General features: G+C 36.4%; 1 protein-coding gene across 1 annotated transcript in view; it reads left to right on the plus strand.

Moving 5' to 3' along the window:
- Positions 1-23268, plus strand: part of ERBB4 (erb-b2 receptor tyrosine kinase 4) — a 1012642-nt gene that overhangs the window by 776183 nt on the left and 213191 nt on the right. Inside the window, exons 12-13 of the mRNA XM_058186165.1 lie at positions 4276-4366; positions 14462-14661. Coding sequence (XP_058042148.1) covers positions 4276-4366; positions 14462-14661 — 291 coding nt within the window. The remainder of the gene's footprint in view (positions 1-4275; positions 4367-14461; positions 14662-23268) is intronic.

Raw genomic sequence — 23268 nt, forward strand, 5'->3', positions numbered from 1 at the left:
TAATAACAATTTGGGCACTTGCCTGTTGACTTGCAGTTATGATCAGTTGCAGCATTCTGCAGTAACGTGAATGCGGTTTGTGATGTTTTTGCTGGTTTGTAGCAAAATCGCCATTGGTTAAGGTGGATTTATACTTACAATTGCATGACTCAATTTATGACCATGGTGATTCAACTTATGTTGTAAAAATGATCGTAAAACTGTTCTGGCCACATGATGATTTGACTTATGACTGCAATGACTTACAATGGGAATTCTGGTCTCAATTGTTGTAAATGGAGGACTACCTCTACTGATCTTTTGGGTCAGTTCCATCTTCCAATTTTCTAAATAGAGATAATATCATATTCTAATCATTATGTATTTTTAAGTGAAATAATATGTATGCTTAAGCATTATAAATCACTGGTGTGTGTGTATCATTAATATGACTATTGTTCATAATTACAATGAACTTTCCTAACTGTTAGGAAACTGATTTATGATCATTTAACTTTATGAAAGGCTAAACTGTAGAAGTTTATCAAGTTTCACCTGTTATTCCACTTACCCTACTTAAGATAGCTATTTCAACATTAGATGTGGTCTTTCAATTGCATATAAAATTATGTGATAAGTCCTGGCATCGTTTTTTGGTTATACTGGTCCATGAGAAGAGGGGGAAAAAAAGGAGCTTAAATAAAATTGTCAGTGCCCAGTTGAATGTTCAGGAAATTGCTCTTTATCTTTTTGTGGCACAATAGAAATGAAAAAGTGCTGAAATATGTTTTTGGGTGTATGTTAGTGTTATAAATGTGGAAATTGTGCAGTTAATCCTGTGGACAATAGCTAGTTATTGAAGGACCTGTGAGTATTTTCCGGGCTTTTTTTTCCTAATATCTTTTTTATTTGTACATATTTACTTAACTGACCATTGAACTATATTTACTCTGCCACACCAATTCTGAAGTGATTTGAAAACTCTTACTGTGGCAATATGGATTTGTCTAGATTTTTGTGATTTCTGCAATCAAGCTATTGTATGGCAGTTTCATTTTTATTAATAGAGATAAGATTTTTTATAGTGGTTTACTACATTAGCATACCTAGTGTGCAAAACTCTGGGTAATCACTTGATGCTAGAAATGGTGCCTCTAGATTATCCTAGTTTTGGCATTTACTCTATTGCTGCAAAAATAGCCCTATGACATGTTGCAAAATATTAAGTGATGTTTGAGAATTAAATCCCAAATACACTGAATGGTACTTGGTTTTATACTAACTGAAAATTTTCAAGTTTCTTAGAAATATTTATTGAAGAAAATGGTTAATTATCCAGAAAGATAAAAAGGCTTTGGGTGGAGGGGAAAGAAAGAAATGTTTGGACGTAAAGTTATATTTGTAACAGTTCATGTTTTCAGATGGACTGAGAGAACATCTCCGGACATGAAAATTGGGATTGATAAAGTACAGGATATAGTTGCAATTTGGGGATGTGTTATGAAAAACAATGCTGGGCAGATCAATTCTAAGGGTGCCTGAAGCGCTGTGTGATTTCCAGGGCCATGGTTGGGAACTGAATTTACATTTAAAATTTACATTTAAAAAAAACATCTCCAGGCTGATATCATCCAAGGTCAAATGCTTGAGTTTCACCAGAGAATGAGAGGACCTGATTGTCTGTACCCTATAAACTATCCCAGTCCAGATACAGAATATCCTGTTTTGTGAATTATCTCCTAACCCTGAGATGGAGGTGGGAATTCATAAAATCATAGGGCTGGAAGGGATTTTGGAGGTCTTCTAGTCAAACTCTTCCCAAGGCAGGAGTATTTGTTCTATCCTGAACAAATGATTGTCCAATCTATTCTTGAAAATCTCCAGAAATGGAGCACTCACAAGTTGTTTCATTGGCTATTTGTTCTCAGTGTCAGGAAATTTTTCCTTAGTTTCAGTTTGGGTTTGGTTTTTTTTTGAATTTATATCCCGCCTTTCTTTGAAGACTCAGGGCGGCTTACATTGTGTTAAACAATAGTCGCATCCATTTGTATATTATATACAAAGTCAACTTTTATTGCCCCGAACAATCTGGGTCCTCATTTTACCTACCTTATAAAGGATGGAAGGCTGAGTCAACCTTGGGCCTGATGGGACTTGCAGTAATTGCAAGCAGCTGTGTTAATAACAGACTGCATTAGTCTGTTGAGCCACCAGTTTGGATCTCTCTTTAACAAGCTTCCATCCATTGCTCCTTGTCCTGCCTTCAGATGTTTGGAAAATAAACCAATCCCCAATTCTCTGTGATAAGTACCAGGGATGACTATCATGCCTTCTCTTTGTTACATTAAATGTACTTAATTCCTTTAGCAGTTCATCAAATGATTCAGTCTCTAGACCCCTTGTTGTTCTTCTCTGTACTCTTTCTAGGGTCTCAGTATCTTTTTTGCATCATGGTGGCCATAATTGGACACAGTATTTCAAGTGTGGCCTCATTAGTGAAGTATGAAGTGATATTGTCACTTCTTGTGATCTTGATGCTGTCTGTCTGTTGGTGCAGTCTAGGACAGTATTGGATTTTTTGGCAGTTGCAATACACTGCTGGCTCATATTTAAACAATCAAACACCTAGATCCCTCTCATAGGTACTACTGTTGAGGCAGGTACTGCCAATCATGTATCTGTGCCATTTCATTTTTCCTGCCTTAGTGAAGGACTTTACTTTTCTCACCACCAAACACAATTTCGTTGGATAGGGCTCAATGCTCAAGTCTGTCAAGATCCTGAATTTGAGTCCATCTTCCAAAGTGTTAACAATTCCTCCCTGCTTGGTGTCAACTGCAAATTTGATGAGTTCTCCTATTGTCCCCTCATCCAGATCATTTATGAAGATATTGAAGAGCATTGGGCCCAAGACAGAAACTTGAGATACCACATGTTGAATGTGGTTGATTAGCCAATTTCAAATCCATCTTGTGATTGTACTATCTATACTGCATTTTTTTGTCTTATGAAGAAGTAGGGTGTGGTCTACTTTGTCAAATGAATTACTGAAGTCTAATTTAGTCACTTTATCAAAGAAGGCAGTTAGATTTGTTTGGCATGATCTATTTTTAACAAACCTATTTTGGCTTGTAGTGATCACCTTGTTCATTTCTAGGTGCTCACAAATCTGCTGCTTGATGATGTCTTCCTGGATTTTCCCAGGTATTGATATCAAGCTGATTGGTCTGTAGTTTCCTGGATCCACTCCCCCCCCACCTTTTTTTTTTTTTTGAAGATTGAAACCAGATCAGTTCTTTTCCAATCCTTTGATGCTCCTGGTGCTCCAGGAACACTGAAAGATTCTGTTCAGTAGTTCTGAGATCACATCTCCTTCAGAAACTTGGGATGTAAACCAGTAGTGGGTTGCTACTGGTTCTTCCCGGTTCGGGAGAACCGGTAGTGGAAATCTTGATATGAGAGCGAACCGGTTCATTCCTAACATCAGCTGGGCCCTCCTGCCCGCCCCCGCGCTATACCTACCTTTATTTCTTTGTTTTTAGCTCAGCTGTAAGGTGTGGCAGAGTGGATTGCCATGCCTCAGCTGTTTTTTTTTTTACTCAATGCACTTGCGTGAAATGCAAGTTTGGTATGCATGCAATTGCGCACAAAGCGCGTGCGCGATGTGAACTGGTGGTAAAACTGGTTAGAACCTGCCACTGATGTAAACCATCTGATGCCATTGATTTGAACATGTCAAAAGCAGTTCCAAAGCCTCCTGCAAAGAGAGTGAGAGAGGTACTTACTCCGCTGAAATTCCGAGGCTGCTGTGGGTTACTTCAAATTTCAATTCTTTTGAATTATCTATTCCAGCTTGAGCTCTAAAATTCATCAAAATATGATGGTCATCCCTACTATATATCTTCCCACTTCAGTTTTTGTTTTATGTTTCAATAAAAAAATCATATCTATATATTATTATTATAATAATATATATATTATTAATATATATTATTTAATGTTATATATTAAAAATTAAGCCATAATACTTACAGGATACTTACAAAGGCTCCTAAAAGAGCCTTTACAGGGCCTATGTTATTATTTTATTTGGTTTGGAGGTGTTTTTTTTCAGTTATTTTTCAAACAACTGTCTCCCCTGTGGAGAACATTATGGAGAATAACCTCTGCTCTAAATTTACAGATTGGACAGCTCCAAATGTTCTCTGCTCTCAATACAAACAGTTTTCAAGTATGAAATGCTACCAGAAGTGTAACAGGCACATTTTCTAACTCCTCTGATTTAATCTTCCATAGGATTCCTGAATATACAATCCTGGCCTGAAAATATGACAGATTTTAGTGTGTTTTCAAATCTGGTAACTATTGGTGGAAGAGCACTATACAGGTAAGATATACATATATGTATACATGCATATATTTCTATCCTTAATACTCTCATTTATAAAAAAAAATGCTTAGGAATTATAATTTACTAAAATAGTGTTTAGATTTTGATTTAAAGTTTTGGCTCCGTAATTGGTCCTTTGGTACTAGGCTGCTGTAAACAGCGGCTTGGATTTTTCCTCATTTCTAACATGGGGAAGTACCTGCACTTGAATGCATTTCTAGTTTTGGTACCATCTATTCCATTTATATTCCTGTTTGGTATTTTTCATTGTTTGCTATTTTAATCATGTTAGTGACTACTGTATTTTTTGGAAAATAAGACACACGTTTTTCCCTCCTAAAAGAGGCTGAAAATTTGGGAGCCTCTTATGCTTCTAATGTAACCCTGCACGCGGTGCCGAAAATGGCTACCTGGAACAGCTGCTGCCTTCTTTTACCCCTTCCGCGCTTGGCCTGCTGTAGTCACTGGAGCTCCCTCAGAAGATCAGCTGTGCTTGTGAAGCTGTTTTCATCCCCAACATGAGCAAAGCGGTCTTCTGTGCTTTGCCTGCTTTTCTAACTGCTACTCCCTCCAATGATCAGTTGTGCTTTAGAAGCTGTTTTTTAGCCCCAACCTCAAAACCAGCAAGCAAACTAATGTGCTGAAGCTGACCAGGCTAAGGACTAGCCAGATGAATACCTGGTAGGCAGAATTTTTTCCCCCTATATTCTTCCCCAAAAACTAAGGTGTGTCTTATACTCGGGTACGTCTTATACTCCAAAAAATACGGTACTTGTTTGTGGATTTTATAATTACAGTATTATGGTTCATTGCACAGTCAGCTAGATGTTTTGACTGGATTTGGTATTTTTATCTACACGTTGAGTCCTTCCCAAGAACTTGGGATAGCTGTAAGCTCTTCTTTGATGATGTTAAAGGCATTGTCACAGAATGTAAAGTGTTTCAAGTAAAGCTGCCTTTTGCAATTAACCAATGGTGACTTTGACAATGCTGATGGTGTTCATGTAATGCTCAAGGTGTTTTGAGCTTGCACCCAAGGCACCTATTGATACTACCTTTGCTTTCATTTTCCACAGTCATTCTATTTCTATTTTCAGGTCTTTGTATTTTGTTATCTTGTCCAGTTCTTTATTGTCTATTCTGCTGTCTCCAGCTATTGCCATGCCTATTATTATTATTATTATTATTGTTGTTGTTGTTGTTGTTGTTGTTGTTGTTGTTGTTGTTGTTGATTTAATCTTCAATTTGATTCACAGTCTGAGACTGGTAAAAACTTAACAGTATAAGTCCTAACCAAGCACTTAAGAGTTGTGAAGGTAATGTCTGAGTTTATAGGCAGTTCTGAGTAAAGTGATTTTTTGCAAAGTCAGAATATTTGGATCTGATAAGTTCAAAATTTCAATGCATCTAGGCAACCCTTTGGGTATTGTTCCAAGGGCTTCTATTACTATTGGTACAATTATTGATTTCTTCCTCCACAATCGCTCAACTTTAATTTTCAGATCTCGGTATTTTGTTATTTTGCGTTTTTGTTTCTCTTCAATTTGTGCATCATCTGTTATTGCAATATTAATGAACCAGACTATTTTCATCACAATAGTGATGTCAGGCACAATAGTGATGTCAGGCACATTGTGTGCCAGATATCTGTTTGGATCCAAAAGTCCCACAACATCTAGAAGAATTTTGTCAATTTGGTGTTTGCATCTGTCTTTACACAAAAGGAAAAAACAATCCAACCTATCAAAAACAGCACTACAAAAAACAGATTAGAAACACAAGTTAAAATAGGGAAGAAAATGGTAAGTGAACACCTGTCTACCCTAGACGAGTTCAAATCACCAGAACCGGATGGATTACACCCCAAGGTTCTGAAGGAACTGGCAGACGTGATCTCAGAATCACTGAACTATATCTTTCAAAGATCCTGGAGCACAGGGGAGCTGCCAGAGGACTGGAAAAGAGCTGATGTAGTTCCCATCTTCAAAAAAGGAAAAAAAACAGATCCAGGAAACTACAGACCTATCTGTCTGACCTCAATACCGGGGAAGATTCTGGAAAAGATAATCAAGCAACGAATCACCGAACACCTAGAAGCAAACAAAGTAATAACCAAAAGCCAACATGGGTTTGTCAGAAACAGATCATGCCAGACTAATCTTATCGCATTCTTTGACAAAATGACAAAATTAATAGACCAGAGGAATGCTGTCTATATAATTTACTTGGACTTCAGTAAAGCATTTGATAAAGTAGACCATAACCTACTACTAGATAAAGTAGAAAAATGTGGGTTAGACAGCACCACCACCAGATGAATTCGTAACTGGCTGACCAACCGCACTCAACGTGTAGTCCTCAACGGAACTACATCCACATGGAGGGAAGTATGCAGTGGAGTACCCCAAGGCTCTGTTTTAGGCCCAGTATTCTTCAACATCTTCATCAATGACTTGGACGAGGGGATAGATGGGGAACTCATCAAATTTGCAGATGACACCAAGCTGGCAGGAATAGCCAACACTCCAGAAGATAGGCTCAAGTTACAGAAAGATCTTTTTTTTTTTTTTAATTCAAAAAGTTTTACAAAATTTTTTTCCCCCTTTCCCCCCCTCCTCCCCCCTCCCTTCGCAACCCCCCTCCCCCCCCGACTTCCCGGAACGAGCACAAGGTATAGTTAAAAATAAAACAAACATATGCTAAAAAATTTTCGTCCCAACTTAATTATACCCCTACAATCATCAATTCCTAACTTCCCCCAAAAGCAATCAAAAATAATACATCATAATCATTCAAAAACAGTCTGATAACTCTTAGTCTGATATCTACGTTGAATATAGTCAATCCATTTTTTCCATTCCTTTAAGTATCTTTCTTGCGTATTGTCTTTCAAAAAGGCTGATATCTTCGCCATCTCAGCCAAATTGGCAACTTTCAATATCCATTCTTCTATTGTTGGTACTTCTTTTTTCTTCCAATATTGTCCTATTAGTAATCTTGCTGCAGTTATTAGATTTAAAATCAATTTAGTCTCAATTACTGTACAATCCGTAATAATTCCCAACAAGAAAAATTGCGGCAGGAACTTTATCTTCTTTTTCAAAACATTTTGTAAAATCCACCAAATTTTTATCCAAAAGGCCTTTATGTCCTTACAAGTCCACCAAATGTGAAAATATGTAGCGTCATCACAATTACATCTCCAACATTTTGCTTGCATATCTGGATACATACACGATAATTTTTTAGGATCTAGATGCCATCTATAAAACATTTTATAAAAATTTTCCTCAGATTCTATGCTCATGTGATTTTAACATTTCTAACCCAAATTTTTTCCCACGTTTCCAATAATATTGGCTCCTGAAAATTTTGTGCCCACTTTATCATACAGTCCTTTACCAAGTCCCTTTCAGAATCTATTTCAAGTAACACATTATACAATCTCTTTATATGCTCCTGAGACTGATTTCTAATTTGCTTTACCAAATTTCCCTCGTTCTGCTCTATACCAATTTTCTGATCTCCCTTCCATCTAGCACGTAATTGCTCATATTGAAACCAAGTATAATTTTTCCCTTCCTCTCTTAATACTTGCAGAGATTTTAACTGCAAATTACCTCTTTCAGTATACAAAAGATCTTTATATGTAATCATTTCCTGATTCTGTTCTATGTTTATATTTTCTATTGTATGTCTAGGACTTGCCCATATAGGAACCTTATAATTTAGTTTATAAGAGTATTTTTTCCAAACACGCAGAAAGGCATTTCTTAGCACATGATTTTTAAAGGCCTTATCCACTTTTTTGTCATAAATTAAATATGCATGCCATCCATATAGCAAATCATAACCTTCTATATTCAAAATTCTGTCCTCTGTTAAATTAAACCAATCACTTATTGCAGAGAGAGCAGCTGCTTCATAATATAATTTAAAATTAGGCATTTTTAAACCTCCCCTTTCCCGAGAATCTTGAATTATTTTCATTTTAACCCTAGCTTTTTTACCTTCCCATATAAATTTGTTAATTCCCTTCTGCCATTCCTCAAGATTCTTATCTTTCTTAATTATTGGTATCATCTGAAAGAGGAAAAGTTACAGAAAGATCTTGACAGACTTGAACATTGGGCGCTATCTAACAAAATGAAATTCAACAGTGAAAAAAGTAAGGTTCTACATTTAGGCCAAAAAACCAAAATGCACCAGTACCGTATATGTGGTACCTTGCTCAATAGTAGTACCTGTGAGAGGGATCTTGGAGTCCTAGTGGATAACCATCTAGATATGAGCCAGCAGTGTGCAGCAGCTGTTAAAAAAGCCAACACAGTTCTGGGCTGCATAAACAGAGGGATAGAATCAAGATCACGTGAAGTGCTAGTACCACTTTATAATGCCTTGGTAAGGCCACACTTGGAATATTGCATCCAGTTTTGATCGCCACGATGTAAAAAAGATGTTGAGACTCTAGAAAGAGTGCAGAGAAGAGCAACAAAGATGATTAGGGGACTGGAGGATAAAACATATGAAGAACGGTTGCAGGAACTGGGCATGTCTAGTTTAACAAAAAGAAGGACTAGGGGAGACATGATAGCTGTGTTCCAATATCTTAGGGGCTGCCACAAAGAAGAGGGAGTCAGGCTGTTCACCAAAGCACCTGAGGGTAGAACAAGAAGCAATGGGTGGAAACTGGTCAAAGAAAGAAGCAACTTAGAACTAAGGAGAAATTTCCTGACAGTTAGAACAATTAATAAGTGGAACGACTTGCCTTCAGAAGTTGTGAATGCTCCAACACTGGAAATTTTTAAGAAAATGTTGGATAACCATCTGACTGAGATGGTGTAGGGTTTCCTGCCTGGGCAGGGGGTTGGACTAGAAGGCCTCCAAGGTCCCTTCCAACTCTTATGTTATGTTATGTTATGTTATGTTATGTTATGTTATGTTATGTTATGTTATGTTATGTTATGTTATGTTATGTTATGTTATGTGTTCCCAGTAATTTTTGCTACATTCAATCCCAAACCTCTGACAAAGCTTTCTGTCAGGGTTGCAAGAAATGCACCCATTGCAAACAGCACTCCAAGGCAAGTTGGTTCCTCAAAGAACAATTTTATTTGGAGACATCAACTTGGCTGGTGGAAAGCCAACTCTGAAGGTTCCTGTGCTTTCTAACACATTAAAAGTAAACGTTTCCTGTTGTCTCAAAACAATAAATCACATTTTCCAGTCTGGATACTGGCTCGTTGCTTGGTGACTTCCCTCCTCCTCCTCTGCGAGTCAGCTGCTGGAATGTCTCTAATTCATAAGAGAGCTATTTTCTTTTGGCTACAAAATTCCATCTATCTCTACCCTCCCCCTTCAATTCCAGATTGTGTCAACCTGAAGCCATGTGAAAAGAAACCCCAATAGAAACAGAAATCCCAAAGGAAAGAATACAACCACAGCTAGGTCAGCTTTAGGCTTGACATTTTCTATGTATCTGATGTTGTAGATAATCAGTTTGTGAGATTTTGTTGTAGCTACTGATAGGAAGAGTCACTGTTTCATTTTCTTGTTGCATAAGTGACTTTTTTTGTTGTTACTGACATGTTGAATTTTTGCTTTCATGGAATTTCTCTGCAGGGCTTGTTCTTGGGCAGCCAAAATGAAACCTTCACTTTCTTTCTTCAGCACCCCGATCTCAACCAGCTCCATGTTAGCTTTTTATTTACCTTTCCTTCAATGTCCTTCAGATATTGACTGTGCATAGGCTTCTTTTTCCAGTTAGAAACTTGATCCTCAATCCTTTCAATATTCTGCTTTGAATCTTGTTGTTTTTAAGAGGGTTTCCCTTGTTCACCTTCTTCAGCAGCTACTCTTTTGTTTTTTTATGTAGTCATTTAAGCCATGTTTTTCCTCTTCCCAGTTTATTTCACCTGTAAGAGTCCTCTGCTACTCTAAGATCTAGGCAAGTACAATAGATCAACATCATTTTTTGGGTGCAGGGTTCTAGCTGAATGCAATAAATTATTCTAGCTTAGTATCATATTACAGGCACTTCCCAGGTGTTAATTGCCTTTATGATATTTCCCATCCACTTAACTTTGATCTCAAGATTTTCCAGACTCATTTTATGTATTTTGTTGAAGTAGCTTCCTTGACCTGGTTGTGCAACTGGTCAGAGGCTTCCAAAACTTGTAAGTACTTTTAGCCTTCTTCTGGTATTACTGCTTTTATCAACTCTTCATTATCAAGTTCCAATCCATCATCTTCAACAATTTTTCCTGCCCTGTCATTGCCAAATTGCATCTCAATGTCTCTGCTAAAACCCTCAATGCTTTTCAGCAGTGAGCTCAAGTCAACTTTTGTTTTTCCAAGTACTTTTAAATCTTCCATGTAGAGCAAATGGGAATTTTTCATCCCTTTTTAGCCAATTCATAGCCACAGATTGTTTTGTTCAAAATGCTTATTAATGCTGCCATCAAAAGTATGAATAACAGAAGTGACAATGAGTCGCCTTAGAAGATTCCTCACTTGATTTCAACTTCACCAAGTTCTTCTCAACAGGCTATCAACTTAGTTTGTCATAGCTTCATGGAAGTCTTCAGGACTTTCTGGATTTTGCTGCTAATTGCAAAAATGTCTAAGCATTTCTCAATCCAGCTTGTAGAACAGAATCAAATGCATACTTATAATCAATCCAGGACATGAACAAATTTGTTTATCTTTTCTTTGAATTCTTCAAAACCAGTTTATCAGTCATCAGTTGGCCTTTGGTTCCTCTTGAATTTTTGCAGCACACTTTCTGTTGTACGTGTAGCAAATCCTTGTTTTCTAGATATCCATAAATTTTGTTTGCAATAATGCTTGTAAGTAATTTGTATGTTGTTGGCACGCAAGTGAATGGCCTGTAATTTTCAGGTTTATTTCCCTTTTCTGCATCCTTCTAAATAAAAAAGGTTCGCCATTTTTTACTTTCTGGTATTTCCAGACCAGATTCATCTGGTTTGCTAAACTTGAATGTAAATTTGTTAGTTATTTCAATGAGAATTCATGCAGCTCATCTAAACTGGAGGCACTCCAGTTCTTGACCTTTTTGCTTTGCTTATTATTATTATTATTTACTTTAATTCATTAAACATGAAACTCAGTCAACTGAACATTCAAAAATGCATTACAAATACCATTGACTGGCTCTGATGATTCATACGGGTTGCTGCCAGCATTATTATTATCATCATCATCACAGTCAGCCAGATGTTTAGATTGCCCTTGGCATTTTTATCCACTTCTCGTATCCTTTCCAAGAACTTGCAATAGGCAGATGTTTATATTTGATGGTATTAAAGGCATCATTACAAGAGGTAAACTTTTCTAAGCAAAGCTGCCTTTTGCAATTGATTGATGGAGACTTTGTCAAGGCCAATGGTGTTCAAGTAATACTCCAGATGTTTTGGGATTGCACCCAAGGTGCCTATTATTATTATTTATTTTGAAATGATTTTAGAAATGGCAGCTTTGAGCAGTTGTAGGCATTTTTCCTAAATAAGTTATTAAACACGGTGCTTCTAAAGACTGAAAGGGGAGGCAAAGAAGCTCCATTCCCCACACCAATTTCTGTTGTCTCACATAATTCCTGCTCTTTTCCAAAACTGCAATTTGGGTACAACTTCTTCTCCTTATTCTTTCTCCATCCACCTCTTTTTCAAATGAGCTTATCTTCTGGTAAAAAAAGGAAGAATGGATAAGCAAAGGCTTTGTATCTTTATTGAGAAGGGAATTTTCAGCAAGCAGATTGGAATATTATCTGTATTGATAATTCATCAAAATAACTACAAACCATGAACCCAGTATATTTTGAATCCAGTTTATTTTGGCTAATGTTGAATTAAAATTCTTGAATTTAAATAAGTAAATTTTATTCAAGATGCTAATATTCATATCTATACAGAAGATCTTCAAAACAACAATGCTATGTAATATTTTGCCACAAATTTCAGGTGTAAACTGATAGATTCTTTTTTAATTTTACAATTATTAAATCAAAGAGATTGGGACAATCATCCTGGGAATTGCCAGTTTAGGATAAGTGCTTTGCAAGAAAGTTGATGTAGAACGTAAAACGTTGAAATGCATTGGAATTAAGATTCAGAGAAGATGGAATTTGCAGAGCACACTTGCACACTGATTCATAATATATTACACCAATACAATACCAGTTTGAATTTCAATATGCCTTCATCACCAACATTTTAATGAAAGAATGAAAAGTGTCCTTCTGCCTGCAGGAGAGACTTAGGGTAAAGATAAACATCAGAATGTGTCAAAGTAATCAAATAGGTACTTCAATTTCATAATGTGATAAGATACCTCAGGTTGTAGCTTTACTGTGATTAATTACATCCATTGATTGCTCTGTATGTTGACTGGTTTTTTGTTTTTTTTGTCTTGGGAAACAGAAGAATATTTTGATAGATGATTGAGATATTTGGTAACACTTTATTACCAAAAGTTACCACTTTATAGAGCATGAAAGAGCTAGTTGGAAATGCTATGTGTACAACCAGCATGGAGGTTCCTGAACCTAAGTATATAACTGATATGCAAGAACAATCCAGGAAAGTTTACTTCATTGTTCCTCTGTGAATTGTATAACCCAGTCTTATATATCAGTGTTTGCAATTTCTAACCTCTGTTTTCAGACATAAAGTTTGTTATTTAGCTTTGTTAAGGTAATGCAGTTAAGAGTTTGATGCAGCAGTTTAAGAAGACAGTAAGTTCTAGTTCTGCCTTAAGTATGAAAAATGATTGGTCCAGACACTCTCTCAACCCTAGAGAGAAAGTTCTGGCAAGGCACTTTCCAAAGTGTTGCCATGAAAAGTAAGACTCAAGGAAATTAGTATTTTTCCTCCTTAGTTCTTCTTATTCCTCACCTCACCTAAAAATTCAGTAGATCTAAATAAACAAGGCTTTCTTGTGATACTACAACCTTCCATGTAGATCACTTGTGGTCCTCCGGCTGGTGAGTCAAGGAAGTTCTGGTCACTAATCCTAGAATGGTCTAAAGCTATGGAAATGATTATACTGTGTATGGACCAAACTCCATTCTGGTCTTTAAATTATGTTAAAACACAAACCCTGTCCTGTTTATTTTTAGATGAGATGCTAGAATGGATGTTGGCTGTCTACATTTTCCATAATGAAAAATACAGTATTTCTTGTAACACATTTTATTTTTATTTATTTCTTTTTTCATCTTGGAGCACATCTTGGTATAGGCAACCACTCTCACAGAGAAATTAAAGTTTGTAAAGTTAGCTGTGGCAGGCTTCTTTATTTTACTATCTTGAGATACAGTGATAAAATGAAAAAGATCATTCCAAGTCAGAGCAGGAAAGGAAATATAAAAGCAAAAACACAAATGCAATAATTTTGGTTCAAGTCCTATTGGAAATGCTCACCTGTTATACTGATAACGTTGTTGACCACCAGAGAAGCATTGTAATAGTAGGAGGAGTTTACAGTCACTTTCCCTTCTACTGCAGTCATATGGAAAAGTAATACTTTTGGGTCACCAACAAGTACCTTCTGCAGTAATTAAATAATAGTACAGTAGTGGCTCTTTTTGGCTCTTCCTACTGATTGTGGCAAATACTGCAGGCTTCCCTTCCTGTTCAGCTGTTTCATTCAGCATGATTCGCTACTTGGTTGTGTTCCAGCACATCCTAGTCCAGGGACAACTCTGTAATTTGAAAAAACTGTAGCTAATGCTTGCATTAATTAGCTGGCTATATTTTTAGCATTTAAATAAATCAGTCATGATTGATAATGATGATGTTTATCTTTTCAGTTATGGTTCAGGGATAGCATATATGGGTTAGCTCAGATCTCTGATGGTTGGTTTTTATGAAGTTACTTTTAGTACCTTGAGTATGTGTGTCTTTGTGTAGTGTTTCCTCTTAGTGTCATGTGATTGAATGGTGTAAAAATGAAGAGAAGGGTCCTAAATTAAACTGCTTTTCCATTCTTTTAGCTTCAAATTCTTAAAGTAACAGGATAAGTTTCTAACTCACATATGCACAACACATGGATTTGCTGTTTTTCTTTTTCCAGTGGTCTTTCCTTGCTTATTCTCAAGCAGCAAGGAATTAGATCTCTCCAGTTCCAGTCCTTGAAGCACATCAGTGCTGGGAATGTCTACATAACTGACAACAGTAACTTATGCTACTATCATACTATCAACTGGACCAGCCTCTTCAGGTCATCTAACCAGAAAACTGTCATCCACAGAAATAAGAGGGCTGAGAACTGTAGTAAGTATTTTGCTCATGGTTGATTAAATTTCTCTCACACACATTTTGGATTTATTGTTTAGAACTAGAAAATGGTGATTAGCTACTTTGTGAAACAAGAAATAATCTAGAAAACTCGCACAAAAGTCTAATATTGTTATATTTGAGGATGTTTGGAAATTTCTTTTTTTACTTTTTTTGAAAATATTCATGAGGATAGGACAGTAAAACCTGGTTTGCTGAAAAAATGTTTAATGCTTTTCAAGAACATTTTCTAAGAACAGTAGTTCATATTTTGATCAGTCTTTATTAAGAGTTCTCCCATCCAATTTTAAAATAGATCTTTCTTGAATGCAGAAACAGGGATCTTCTTCTGTCCAAATTGCTACAGTGCATGTAAGGAAGGTGCCATTTGTACTATCTGGCCCTGAAATCTCAGCTGTCACTTTTACATAGTCACAAAACCTGTTTTGTTGTGTTTTAAGTGGGGGGGGGGATAAGTAGAGAAGGAGGCCTTTTGTATAATTCCCTGCACAACTTCCCTATCCCTGAAAATATTAGGATTTTTTTTCCAATTTTTTTTCTCCGCTCCAAATATGCAGAAAGTTACTCCCCATTTTCACTGATTTTTTCTTAATTTATTTATTTTAGAAGCAATCACTCAAAAGTATTTTAGAATGCAAAGAAATAAGTATAATAAAACCCATGAAGATCTAAAGGCAGCAATTAAACAATACATATAAAAACAAAACTAGTCCTTCCTAATAGTTGTCAAATCCTCATTTCTAAAACCTTTTTATCTGTTGGTGAAAGATAAATAACAAGTAACACTGCTTGAACTCCATGGGGCACTGGCATCTGCAGTGCCACCATTTCCTGTCTTAAAATGTCAGAGGAACATAGCAACTGATCTCTCCAGAGATCCAGAGGCAAGTTCACAAAGAAAACAGACAGGTAGGGTTTTCAAGGTGATAATTGGGCCCTAAACTGTCCTCTGAAATGAACTGGTAACCAAGTGCAGCCAATTCTATAAATATATGTGACAGATTGTGTCAAGAAACCAAGAAGACAGCTCACCGATAGTGGATAATGCCAGCAATGCTGCTGTTTGCCACTCAAAGCTTAGGATTGTTACTCAATATGTGCATAGATTAGACTGCACAAGGAAGCACTGAGTGATCCACCATAGGTCTTCTGACACCAGCAATATATATGCAAAAGCCCAGGGGATCCTGCTAGGGCACCATTAGCCAAGCAAGTGCCTCCATGTTCTAGGTGTTAGCACCTGCTATAATTGTAGTCTTTGCCATGGAACATATAAAAAAGGTTATTTATTGTAGTCTCAATAGGATTTACAGTGGGATTCACAGATCCTTTTCTTAAATTAAATGCATACTGCTTCCCTAGAAACAGTTGTTCAAAGGGCACAGTATAAGAGTGAATGCTTCAGAGATTTTCACCAGAAATGGAGACACAACTTTTTTTTTTTGCCAGCACATAGATACTATAAGTCAGTATCTTTTTTTTTTTTGGATGATGATGAACTGATCCTCCTCATTGTCCTTTAACCTACCCTTAGATTTGCAATTTCATTTGATTTCTGTGCAGATTCTCTGCCTCTAAGATAATAGCTTGGCAGTTTGGGAGTGAGGATGGGTTAGAAATTTGGGATTTTAATCTGAAGGATTTAATTTTAAGGATTCTTATCTCTGGCAGTTTTTCATTGACATCTCAGTAGCATCTTTGAGGATTTAGAAGTAGAAAAATAGAAAAAAAGTCTACAGCTTCCCAACTTTTTGAAACCTTACTTTAGTTCATCCCATTTCTGCATGGGTTTTTTAATCCTTTATTTAAAAGTCAGCATATTTCTGTATTGCTGATTTTCGGGTAAAGATAGCATTGCCCTCCAAAGTTATCTTCATACCAAATCTATGGGGCAAGGAAATAGTGTCCTAGTGACCTCCAGATATGGCTGTTCTGCTCTTCCCCTACACTACATCACTACAACACTATCCCTTGTTATGGCTAAGAGGCAGAGATTTGAATACTAGTAAAGACAGCAAAGTAAAATAGAGTAAAACATTAGAATGACATTGAGGTGGTCAAGAAATAAACTGAATTATAATTATGGGTGACTTTATATTTGTTGGTGCCTTATTTTCACTGCTACTGAACAATATTTGGCTACAAACTGGGTTTTAGGGATTTTAGAGTCTTATAAAATTAAACTCATTTAAAAGTTATCCATTCTTCCAGGATACTGATGAAGCAGGGTTAGATCTGAGTGTTGTGGATACCCCAATAGATATTAGTCAACTGTTTCCCAATTTCTCATGAGCAAATATGTTTTCATATAAGACCTTACCATATCTTATTGTAAGTAAGTACTATTGTACAATAGTAGTGAAGGCAAAAACTATGTTTGTAATTATAGCCCTGAATTTATTGTTTTGACCTCTTTGCATCCAGTACTATTTTGTTTATTTTGCTTTATTATAATTATGCTATGCTAGGTTATTATGGTTTGTGGTTACAACAATAACCTTATTTATACCTGAAGATGTGGACAGCGTTATTGTAGGGTAGACTTTGCCATCTGTGGATTTGGCTTCTGTGGATTCCTCCTTGCTTGTAAAAGCATACCAAAGAAGAGAGGAACAAGTGAAGCTGGGAGATGGTGAGTGTGTCCTTAAGAGATGGTGTGATGAACCTACCTTAAAAGTTGATTCCTCCTGGAGCTGTTTGCTGTGAAGGGCCCTGGAAGGTGAATGCTGGGACTCTTCCAAAAAAAGAAGTGGAGAACACAAAACCCATTAATACAGAACTATTTTGAGGTGTATACATACATTCTGAAGATATAGAGTCGAAGGAGAAACTACTATGTAGGAACCATTTTGGCACAACAAGCAGAGAAAGAAATGGAGAAAGAATCCTTCCTAACTTTTCCTCCAAAATTTGCAAGTTACATAACTATAAATTAGAATATGTTTTAAAATCCCTTAAACCACCCAAAGATGCAAAAACAAAAGGTAACAATAAAAGCAAAAAGGGACTCAAAAAGAAAGTAACCTTAAACATGACATGGGCTGCAACAACACCCAGACAACCAAAGATAAAGGACTTATTTCAGATAATGGATACTGTAAGTAAGTCTCCTTTTTCTTTTTCCTCTTCTCCCTTTGTAACCTCGGTAAACAAGCACTGCTTCTTATTTGGATTGGGAGGAGGATGACTGCCTTTCAGTGGAAAATGAGGCTCCATTAAGGACAAAGGAGAACAAGGATAATATTAATTTTAAAGGAGACCTGGATTTAATTGCCAAAAATTACCTTTTAACCAAACCGCAATTAATTGCTGCACATAAGAATAGCATGCCTTAAAAGTTGATATGGAATGTCCCTTCCTCAAGAAGCCATCACTCAAGTTATGCATTTTATTTAACTTGCCCCCTTTTAAGAATGTTATAAAGGAAGTGGAGGACAGCAATCACAGAAATCCTGAATGAAGAGGATTATCTGGATCTCTTCTAGACAGAGGCTGGGCATGGGACATAAATTGTATTGGTTGCATCCAATACTAGATGTCAATTACGTACACATCGCTTTATGACTTGAATCATTATTCTAAAACATTCTGGACCATCTATCCTGCCTGCCCAATACATTTTTAGCAAGAGAGAGTGCTATAGGTTCCCATTCCCTTGGGGGAGGGGCCTGGATAATAATATTTTATTTATTTATTTATTTATTTATTTATTTATTAATCGTATTTATATACCGCCCTATCTCCCGAAGGACTCAGGGCGGTTCACATTTTATGTTATGTCTGCATGCATGAATATTTTGATGCTCTTTCTGTGTGTATGTGTATTTTAAATGTGTTTGTATGTGTGTGTATCCAGGTAGGAAAACGATTGGCAGTTGCTTTCCTGAAACAGAAAGTTGGGAGACATACAACAGGAGAATTATCTAGTATCCTGGAAGGATATGCTATCATACTGTATATCTGGATTGAATAACTTGCAAAATGTTACAAATTTACTTCAGTCCAGACAGGATTTGTAAATTTTATATTATTTACTTCTCTATGAACTGGATGGACATGTTCTTAACATTATCTTTAATTTACTATAATTTGATTGAAATTTCCAAGTAGTGAATGTGATGTGTGCTAAATGTTTGACCTACCTATGCAGTTTTACCTTGTTGATAGCTGTGCGATTCAGTGATCTGAAAAGAAGTAACTTGAATTTGTGGAGAGAAAAAAACATCAATACTTTTTGCTTCCTTGTTTTAATTAAACTTCAAAGTGCTGAGTTTTCACAGGTGGACCATTTAGATGTAAGTTAATTTTGTAAGTCCATACCTTGACCCTGTTTTTTTAAAGGAAGAAAATCTGCATAGGGAAATTTCATCATGAATCCACTTTAGCATTTCTTTGTTGTCAACAATATTGTGCTTGAGAGACAATACAGAATAAACAAAACACTCAGTAGGAACAATTCTCAGTCGGAGTACTCATTACATGAGTCTAAAGTTACCTTTTAGCAAAGCTTTTCCCAGCTAGCAGAAGAAAATTCTAATAATCTTTTCATGAATTCTCTCTCGATTTATAAATTTGTCTACAAATGGCTAATTTTTATGTAATGAAATAGATGGTCTCAACTCTAAGCAAAATAAACTATGGTTCAGAAAATATGTAACTTTTTTCTCAACTAATGGAAAATATATTAGTTAAAAATAAATATATTAATGCAGACAAATTAAACAGGTCCTAAGTGCTTTGTACTGCTTCATCACTCCTGTTTTGGAAAACCTCAGCATTTTCATAAACACCTTCAGTCAATTAAATTTATAAGACTTTGCAATCTAATTGGCTGTATTCCTGCTTGTTTAATTAACTGAGTATTATTGTTGTAGAGCTTCATTTAATAAAAGAGACTGACAAGCTGAGCTAAGAATTTTAATAAAATATTATTTACAGGTTTATGTAGGTTTTCTGTTTTGATCTTAGTTGGGAAAAAAGTTTTCCTAGTTTAATTTTCAGATGCTATTTAAAGAACTTCATTTATAAAAACATTTGTAAAATACTGTATAAGATGTCTCAATGAGTACAAAATATTTTATAATATAGACTATTAAACAATTATGTTGCAGTAACAACACAAACAAAAGAAATTGAATTCAGTAGATTTTCCTCCTAAATCTCCCAATAAGAATGTAGATCCTAAAATTATTTAGATTATTATGGGTGCTAACTCCCCATTTCTACAAGCAATATGTGACACAACATTCTTATAAAGTAAGGTAGACAACAGTGAATTGTCTACTCTAAGGTTATGTGGGTGGGAAGTTGCTTAATGACCATTCAAAGTGGGTACTTACAACCTGGATTCAAAATTCCAATGGTTTCCCCCTGCCCCCTACAATCTTATGACTGTGCTTTGGATGCTTGGTAGTCATGCCACCTTTTTGGCTGTTTGCAGTGTCACACAGTCAAATGATAACATTTTATGATGGTTTTCCAAAAAAACCCCAAATCCCAGTATTTACTTTGTTTTTTGGCAAAGTTGCCTGCATAGAGAACCATTGGATTATTTAACCATGGCATTCACTTAACAACTGCAGATTTGCTTAATGACTATGGTGATCCACTTAACCATTACTGTAAAATATGTGATCAACCCGTTTTACAACCATTACAAGATATGACTCTAATGGAAAGACTCCAGAGAGTATGTGGTTTATTCTACTAATGCTATATACCAGGGAGGTGCTCAGAGGATTTTCTGTTCCATTCACCAAAATTGGGTTGCTAGCTTTGGATGATATTCAACCAAAGTTAAATGGGACATTATTTGTTGCTTTGCTTCAGGCAACAAAATAATCTTAAACCGGTCCTGACATAAGCTATCAATGCTTTTGTGACTTGTCTTACATAGACTGGCTGATACTGTTCTACCTACTTAGTTCCTCACCTGATTAATTCTCCATTTGACAAGTGTTGCCAAGTAGATAACAAATTTAAGGCTTGTCTGTATGTTTCATTTGAACTGGCTTTTGGAGTATGGGAGATGCTGAGAATGGATTCTTAAACCATGTGACATTAGAGTAGCATTGCATTCTCAACCTATAGTTTGCTTTTGTTTTAAGTTTTTAGACAGTAGGAATAACTTGTTAATTTAAGGACAAGGATTTTTTATTTGTATGTTTATTTTCTTTTTAAAGGGTTTCCATTCTCCTAGTTCATCTTCAGTGCAAAAACTCTTTGCTCTATATGTAAGAATTTAAATTCTTACCAATGACAAAAGCATACCAAAAAGAATACTGATTGCAAGAGAAGACCCATGTTAGCCATTAATTTTATTAAAAGTCATAAGCTTTCATGAGCAATACTGTAGATATAAGTCACAATAGTGTGTGTGTTATAATAAAATGTTAGTCTGGAAAGGTGCTTATAGGGTTTTTCTGATTTATGAGAAAAGAAGAATATCCTAAGGATATTGTGGTGATTGCAATCCTATTTTTCATTTTTAAGATGGGGGAGTGAGTATGCTGGGGAGAATCTGGGGCTTGATTGCCTTCAGGATCATGATGAGTGAAGTTTTATGATTAAGGGAGAAATGTTCCATTCTTCCATTTGGACACATATCTTCTCCAGGATATTGTAAGGTTACTGTAGCCATGGAACTGTGGAACAAACACTGAGACTGCCTAACCTCCAGATGTAATGATATTCTCTGGGAAAGAGTATGAAAAATGCTCTTTAGCCATGGATAAAAGAGGCATTTGATGCTGTGCAAGCATCAGAAATCACAACACAGTGATGAAAGAGCATGTTGAACCCAAGTAAGGCGAGAACAAGCTATATGAAAGTAATAATATGCTCAGGCGGTCGGTGTGCTTATGTGACAGATACCCAGTATCTTCGTTAATGAAGCACAATCAGATATTCATTCTAGTAGCAGTTATTGAATAAGAAGCAACAAACAGTGTAAATTGAAAATGGCAGAGACTTGCTACAGAACATTTCATCTTTTTGGAACATTACTCAAGCATCTCAGTAAAGGAAAAGAATATGAATGAGAATTTATTTTTCAGATTAAATTTTCATCTGAGTTTTTTTAAAAAATTGTTTCTTTTTTAATAGAATCCAATTGAATCATAGGGCTGGAAGGGATTTTGGAGGTCTTTTACTCCAACCCCCTGTCCAAGGCAGGAGACCTTATACCTGTGATGGTGAACAGAGCTCTCTGTGGGCACGTGCGCTGTCGCCAGATGCTCTTCTGGTTTCCGGTGCGCACAAGCTGGTCTTCATGCAGGCTGGAGCACCGGAAACCCGAAGACCAGCTGGCCAGTGCACATGTACTTGTCGGCCATTTTTCCAGTTTGGGTACTTGGTGCTGAAAAGGTTCGCCATCACTGCCTTATACCATCCTGGAGAAATGGTAACCCAAACTTTTCTTGAAAACTTCCAGCAATGGAACACCCACAACTTTGGGAGGCAAGCTGTTCTATTGATTAATTGGTTCCCACTGTCAGGCAATTTCTCTTAATTCCAGGTTGGATCTCTCTTTTACAAGCTTCCACCCATTGCTTCTTGTCCTACCCTCAGTTGCTTTGGAGATTAAGTTGACTTATTCTCTTCTCTGATAGCCCCTCAAGTACCAGAAGACAGCTATGCCTAATCCTTCTTTTCGTTAGTCTAGACATACCTAGTTCCCTTAGCCATTCATTGTAAAATTTAGCCTCCAGACCTCTTATCATCTTTGTTGCTCTTCTCTGCACTCTTTCTAGGATCTCAGCATCCTTTTTGTATCGTGCACATCTCTCACTAGTGCAGTATAAAATGGTACTATCAGTTCTCGTGATCTTGATGCTCTCCCTCTGTTGATGCAACTATGGCTTTTTAGGCAGCTACAGCACACTGCTGACTCATCATTAAGTGGTGATCCACTAGGACACCTAGATCTTACTGACAGATACTACTGTTGAGCCAATTGTATACTTGTGCATTTGTTTTATTTCCTGCCAGACCCTTACTGTCTATGGAGATTCTCAATCATCTAGGTCATGATTGTCCCAAATATGCTAGTGTCCCAAAAGGCAACTTGACTTTCTTGGTTTTTCTTTTCTTTGAAAATGTTTCACTTCTCATTCAAGAAGCTTCTTCAGTTCTGAAGAAGTGAACTGAACTGAAGAAGCTTCCTGGATGAGAAGTGAAATATTGTCAAGGAAAAAAAACACAAGAAAGTCCAGTTGCCCTTTGAAAAGCACCTTTTCAAAAGGGTGCAGACTCTTATTTTATTTTCACTCCTGAGCAGCATTTTGTTGGATAGGGTCTAAATCTGTCAAGATCCTTCTGAATCTGGAGTCTTCAAAGGTGTTAGCAATCCACCCCACCCCCACCCCCACTCCCAGCTTGTCATCTGCAATTTTGATGAGTTCCCCTTCTATCCCCTTATCTAGCTCATTTATGGAGATTTTGAAAAGCACTGGCCCCAATATAAAATATTGTGGTACTCCATGTTTTCTTCCATGTAGAAGTTCCATTGAGGACTACATGAGGACTATGGTTGGTCAACTAATTATTTTTATTTTATTTTATTTATTTATTAGTTTGTCAAAC

Source organism: Ahaetulla prasina, chromosome 1 (genome assembly GCF_028640845.1).
Source record: "Ahaetulla prasina isolate Xishuangbanna chromosome 1, ASM2864084v1, whole genome shotgun sequence".
Lineage (NCBI taxonomy): Eukaryota > Metazoa > Chordata > Lepidosauria > Squamata > Colubridae > Ahaetulla > Ahaetulla prasina.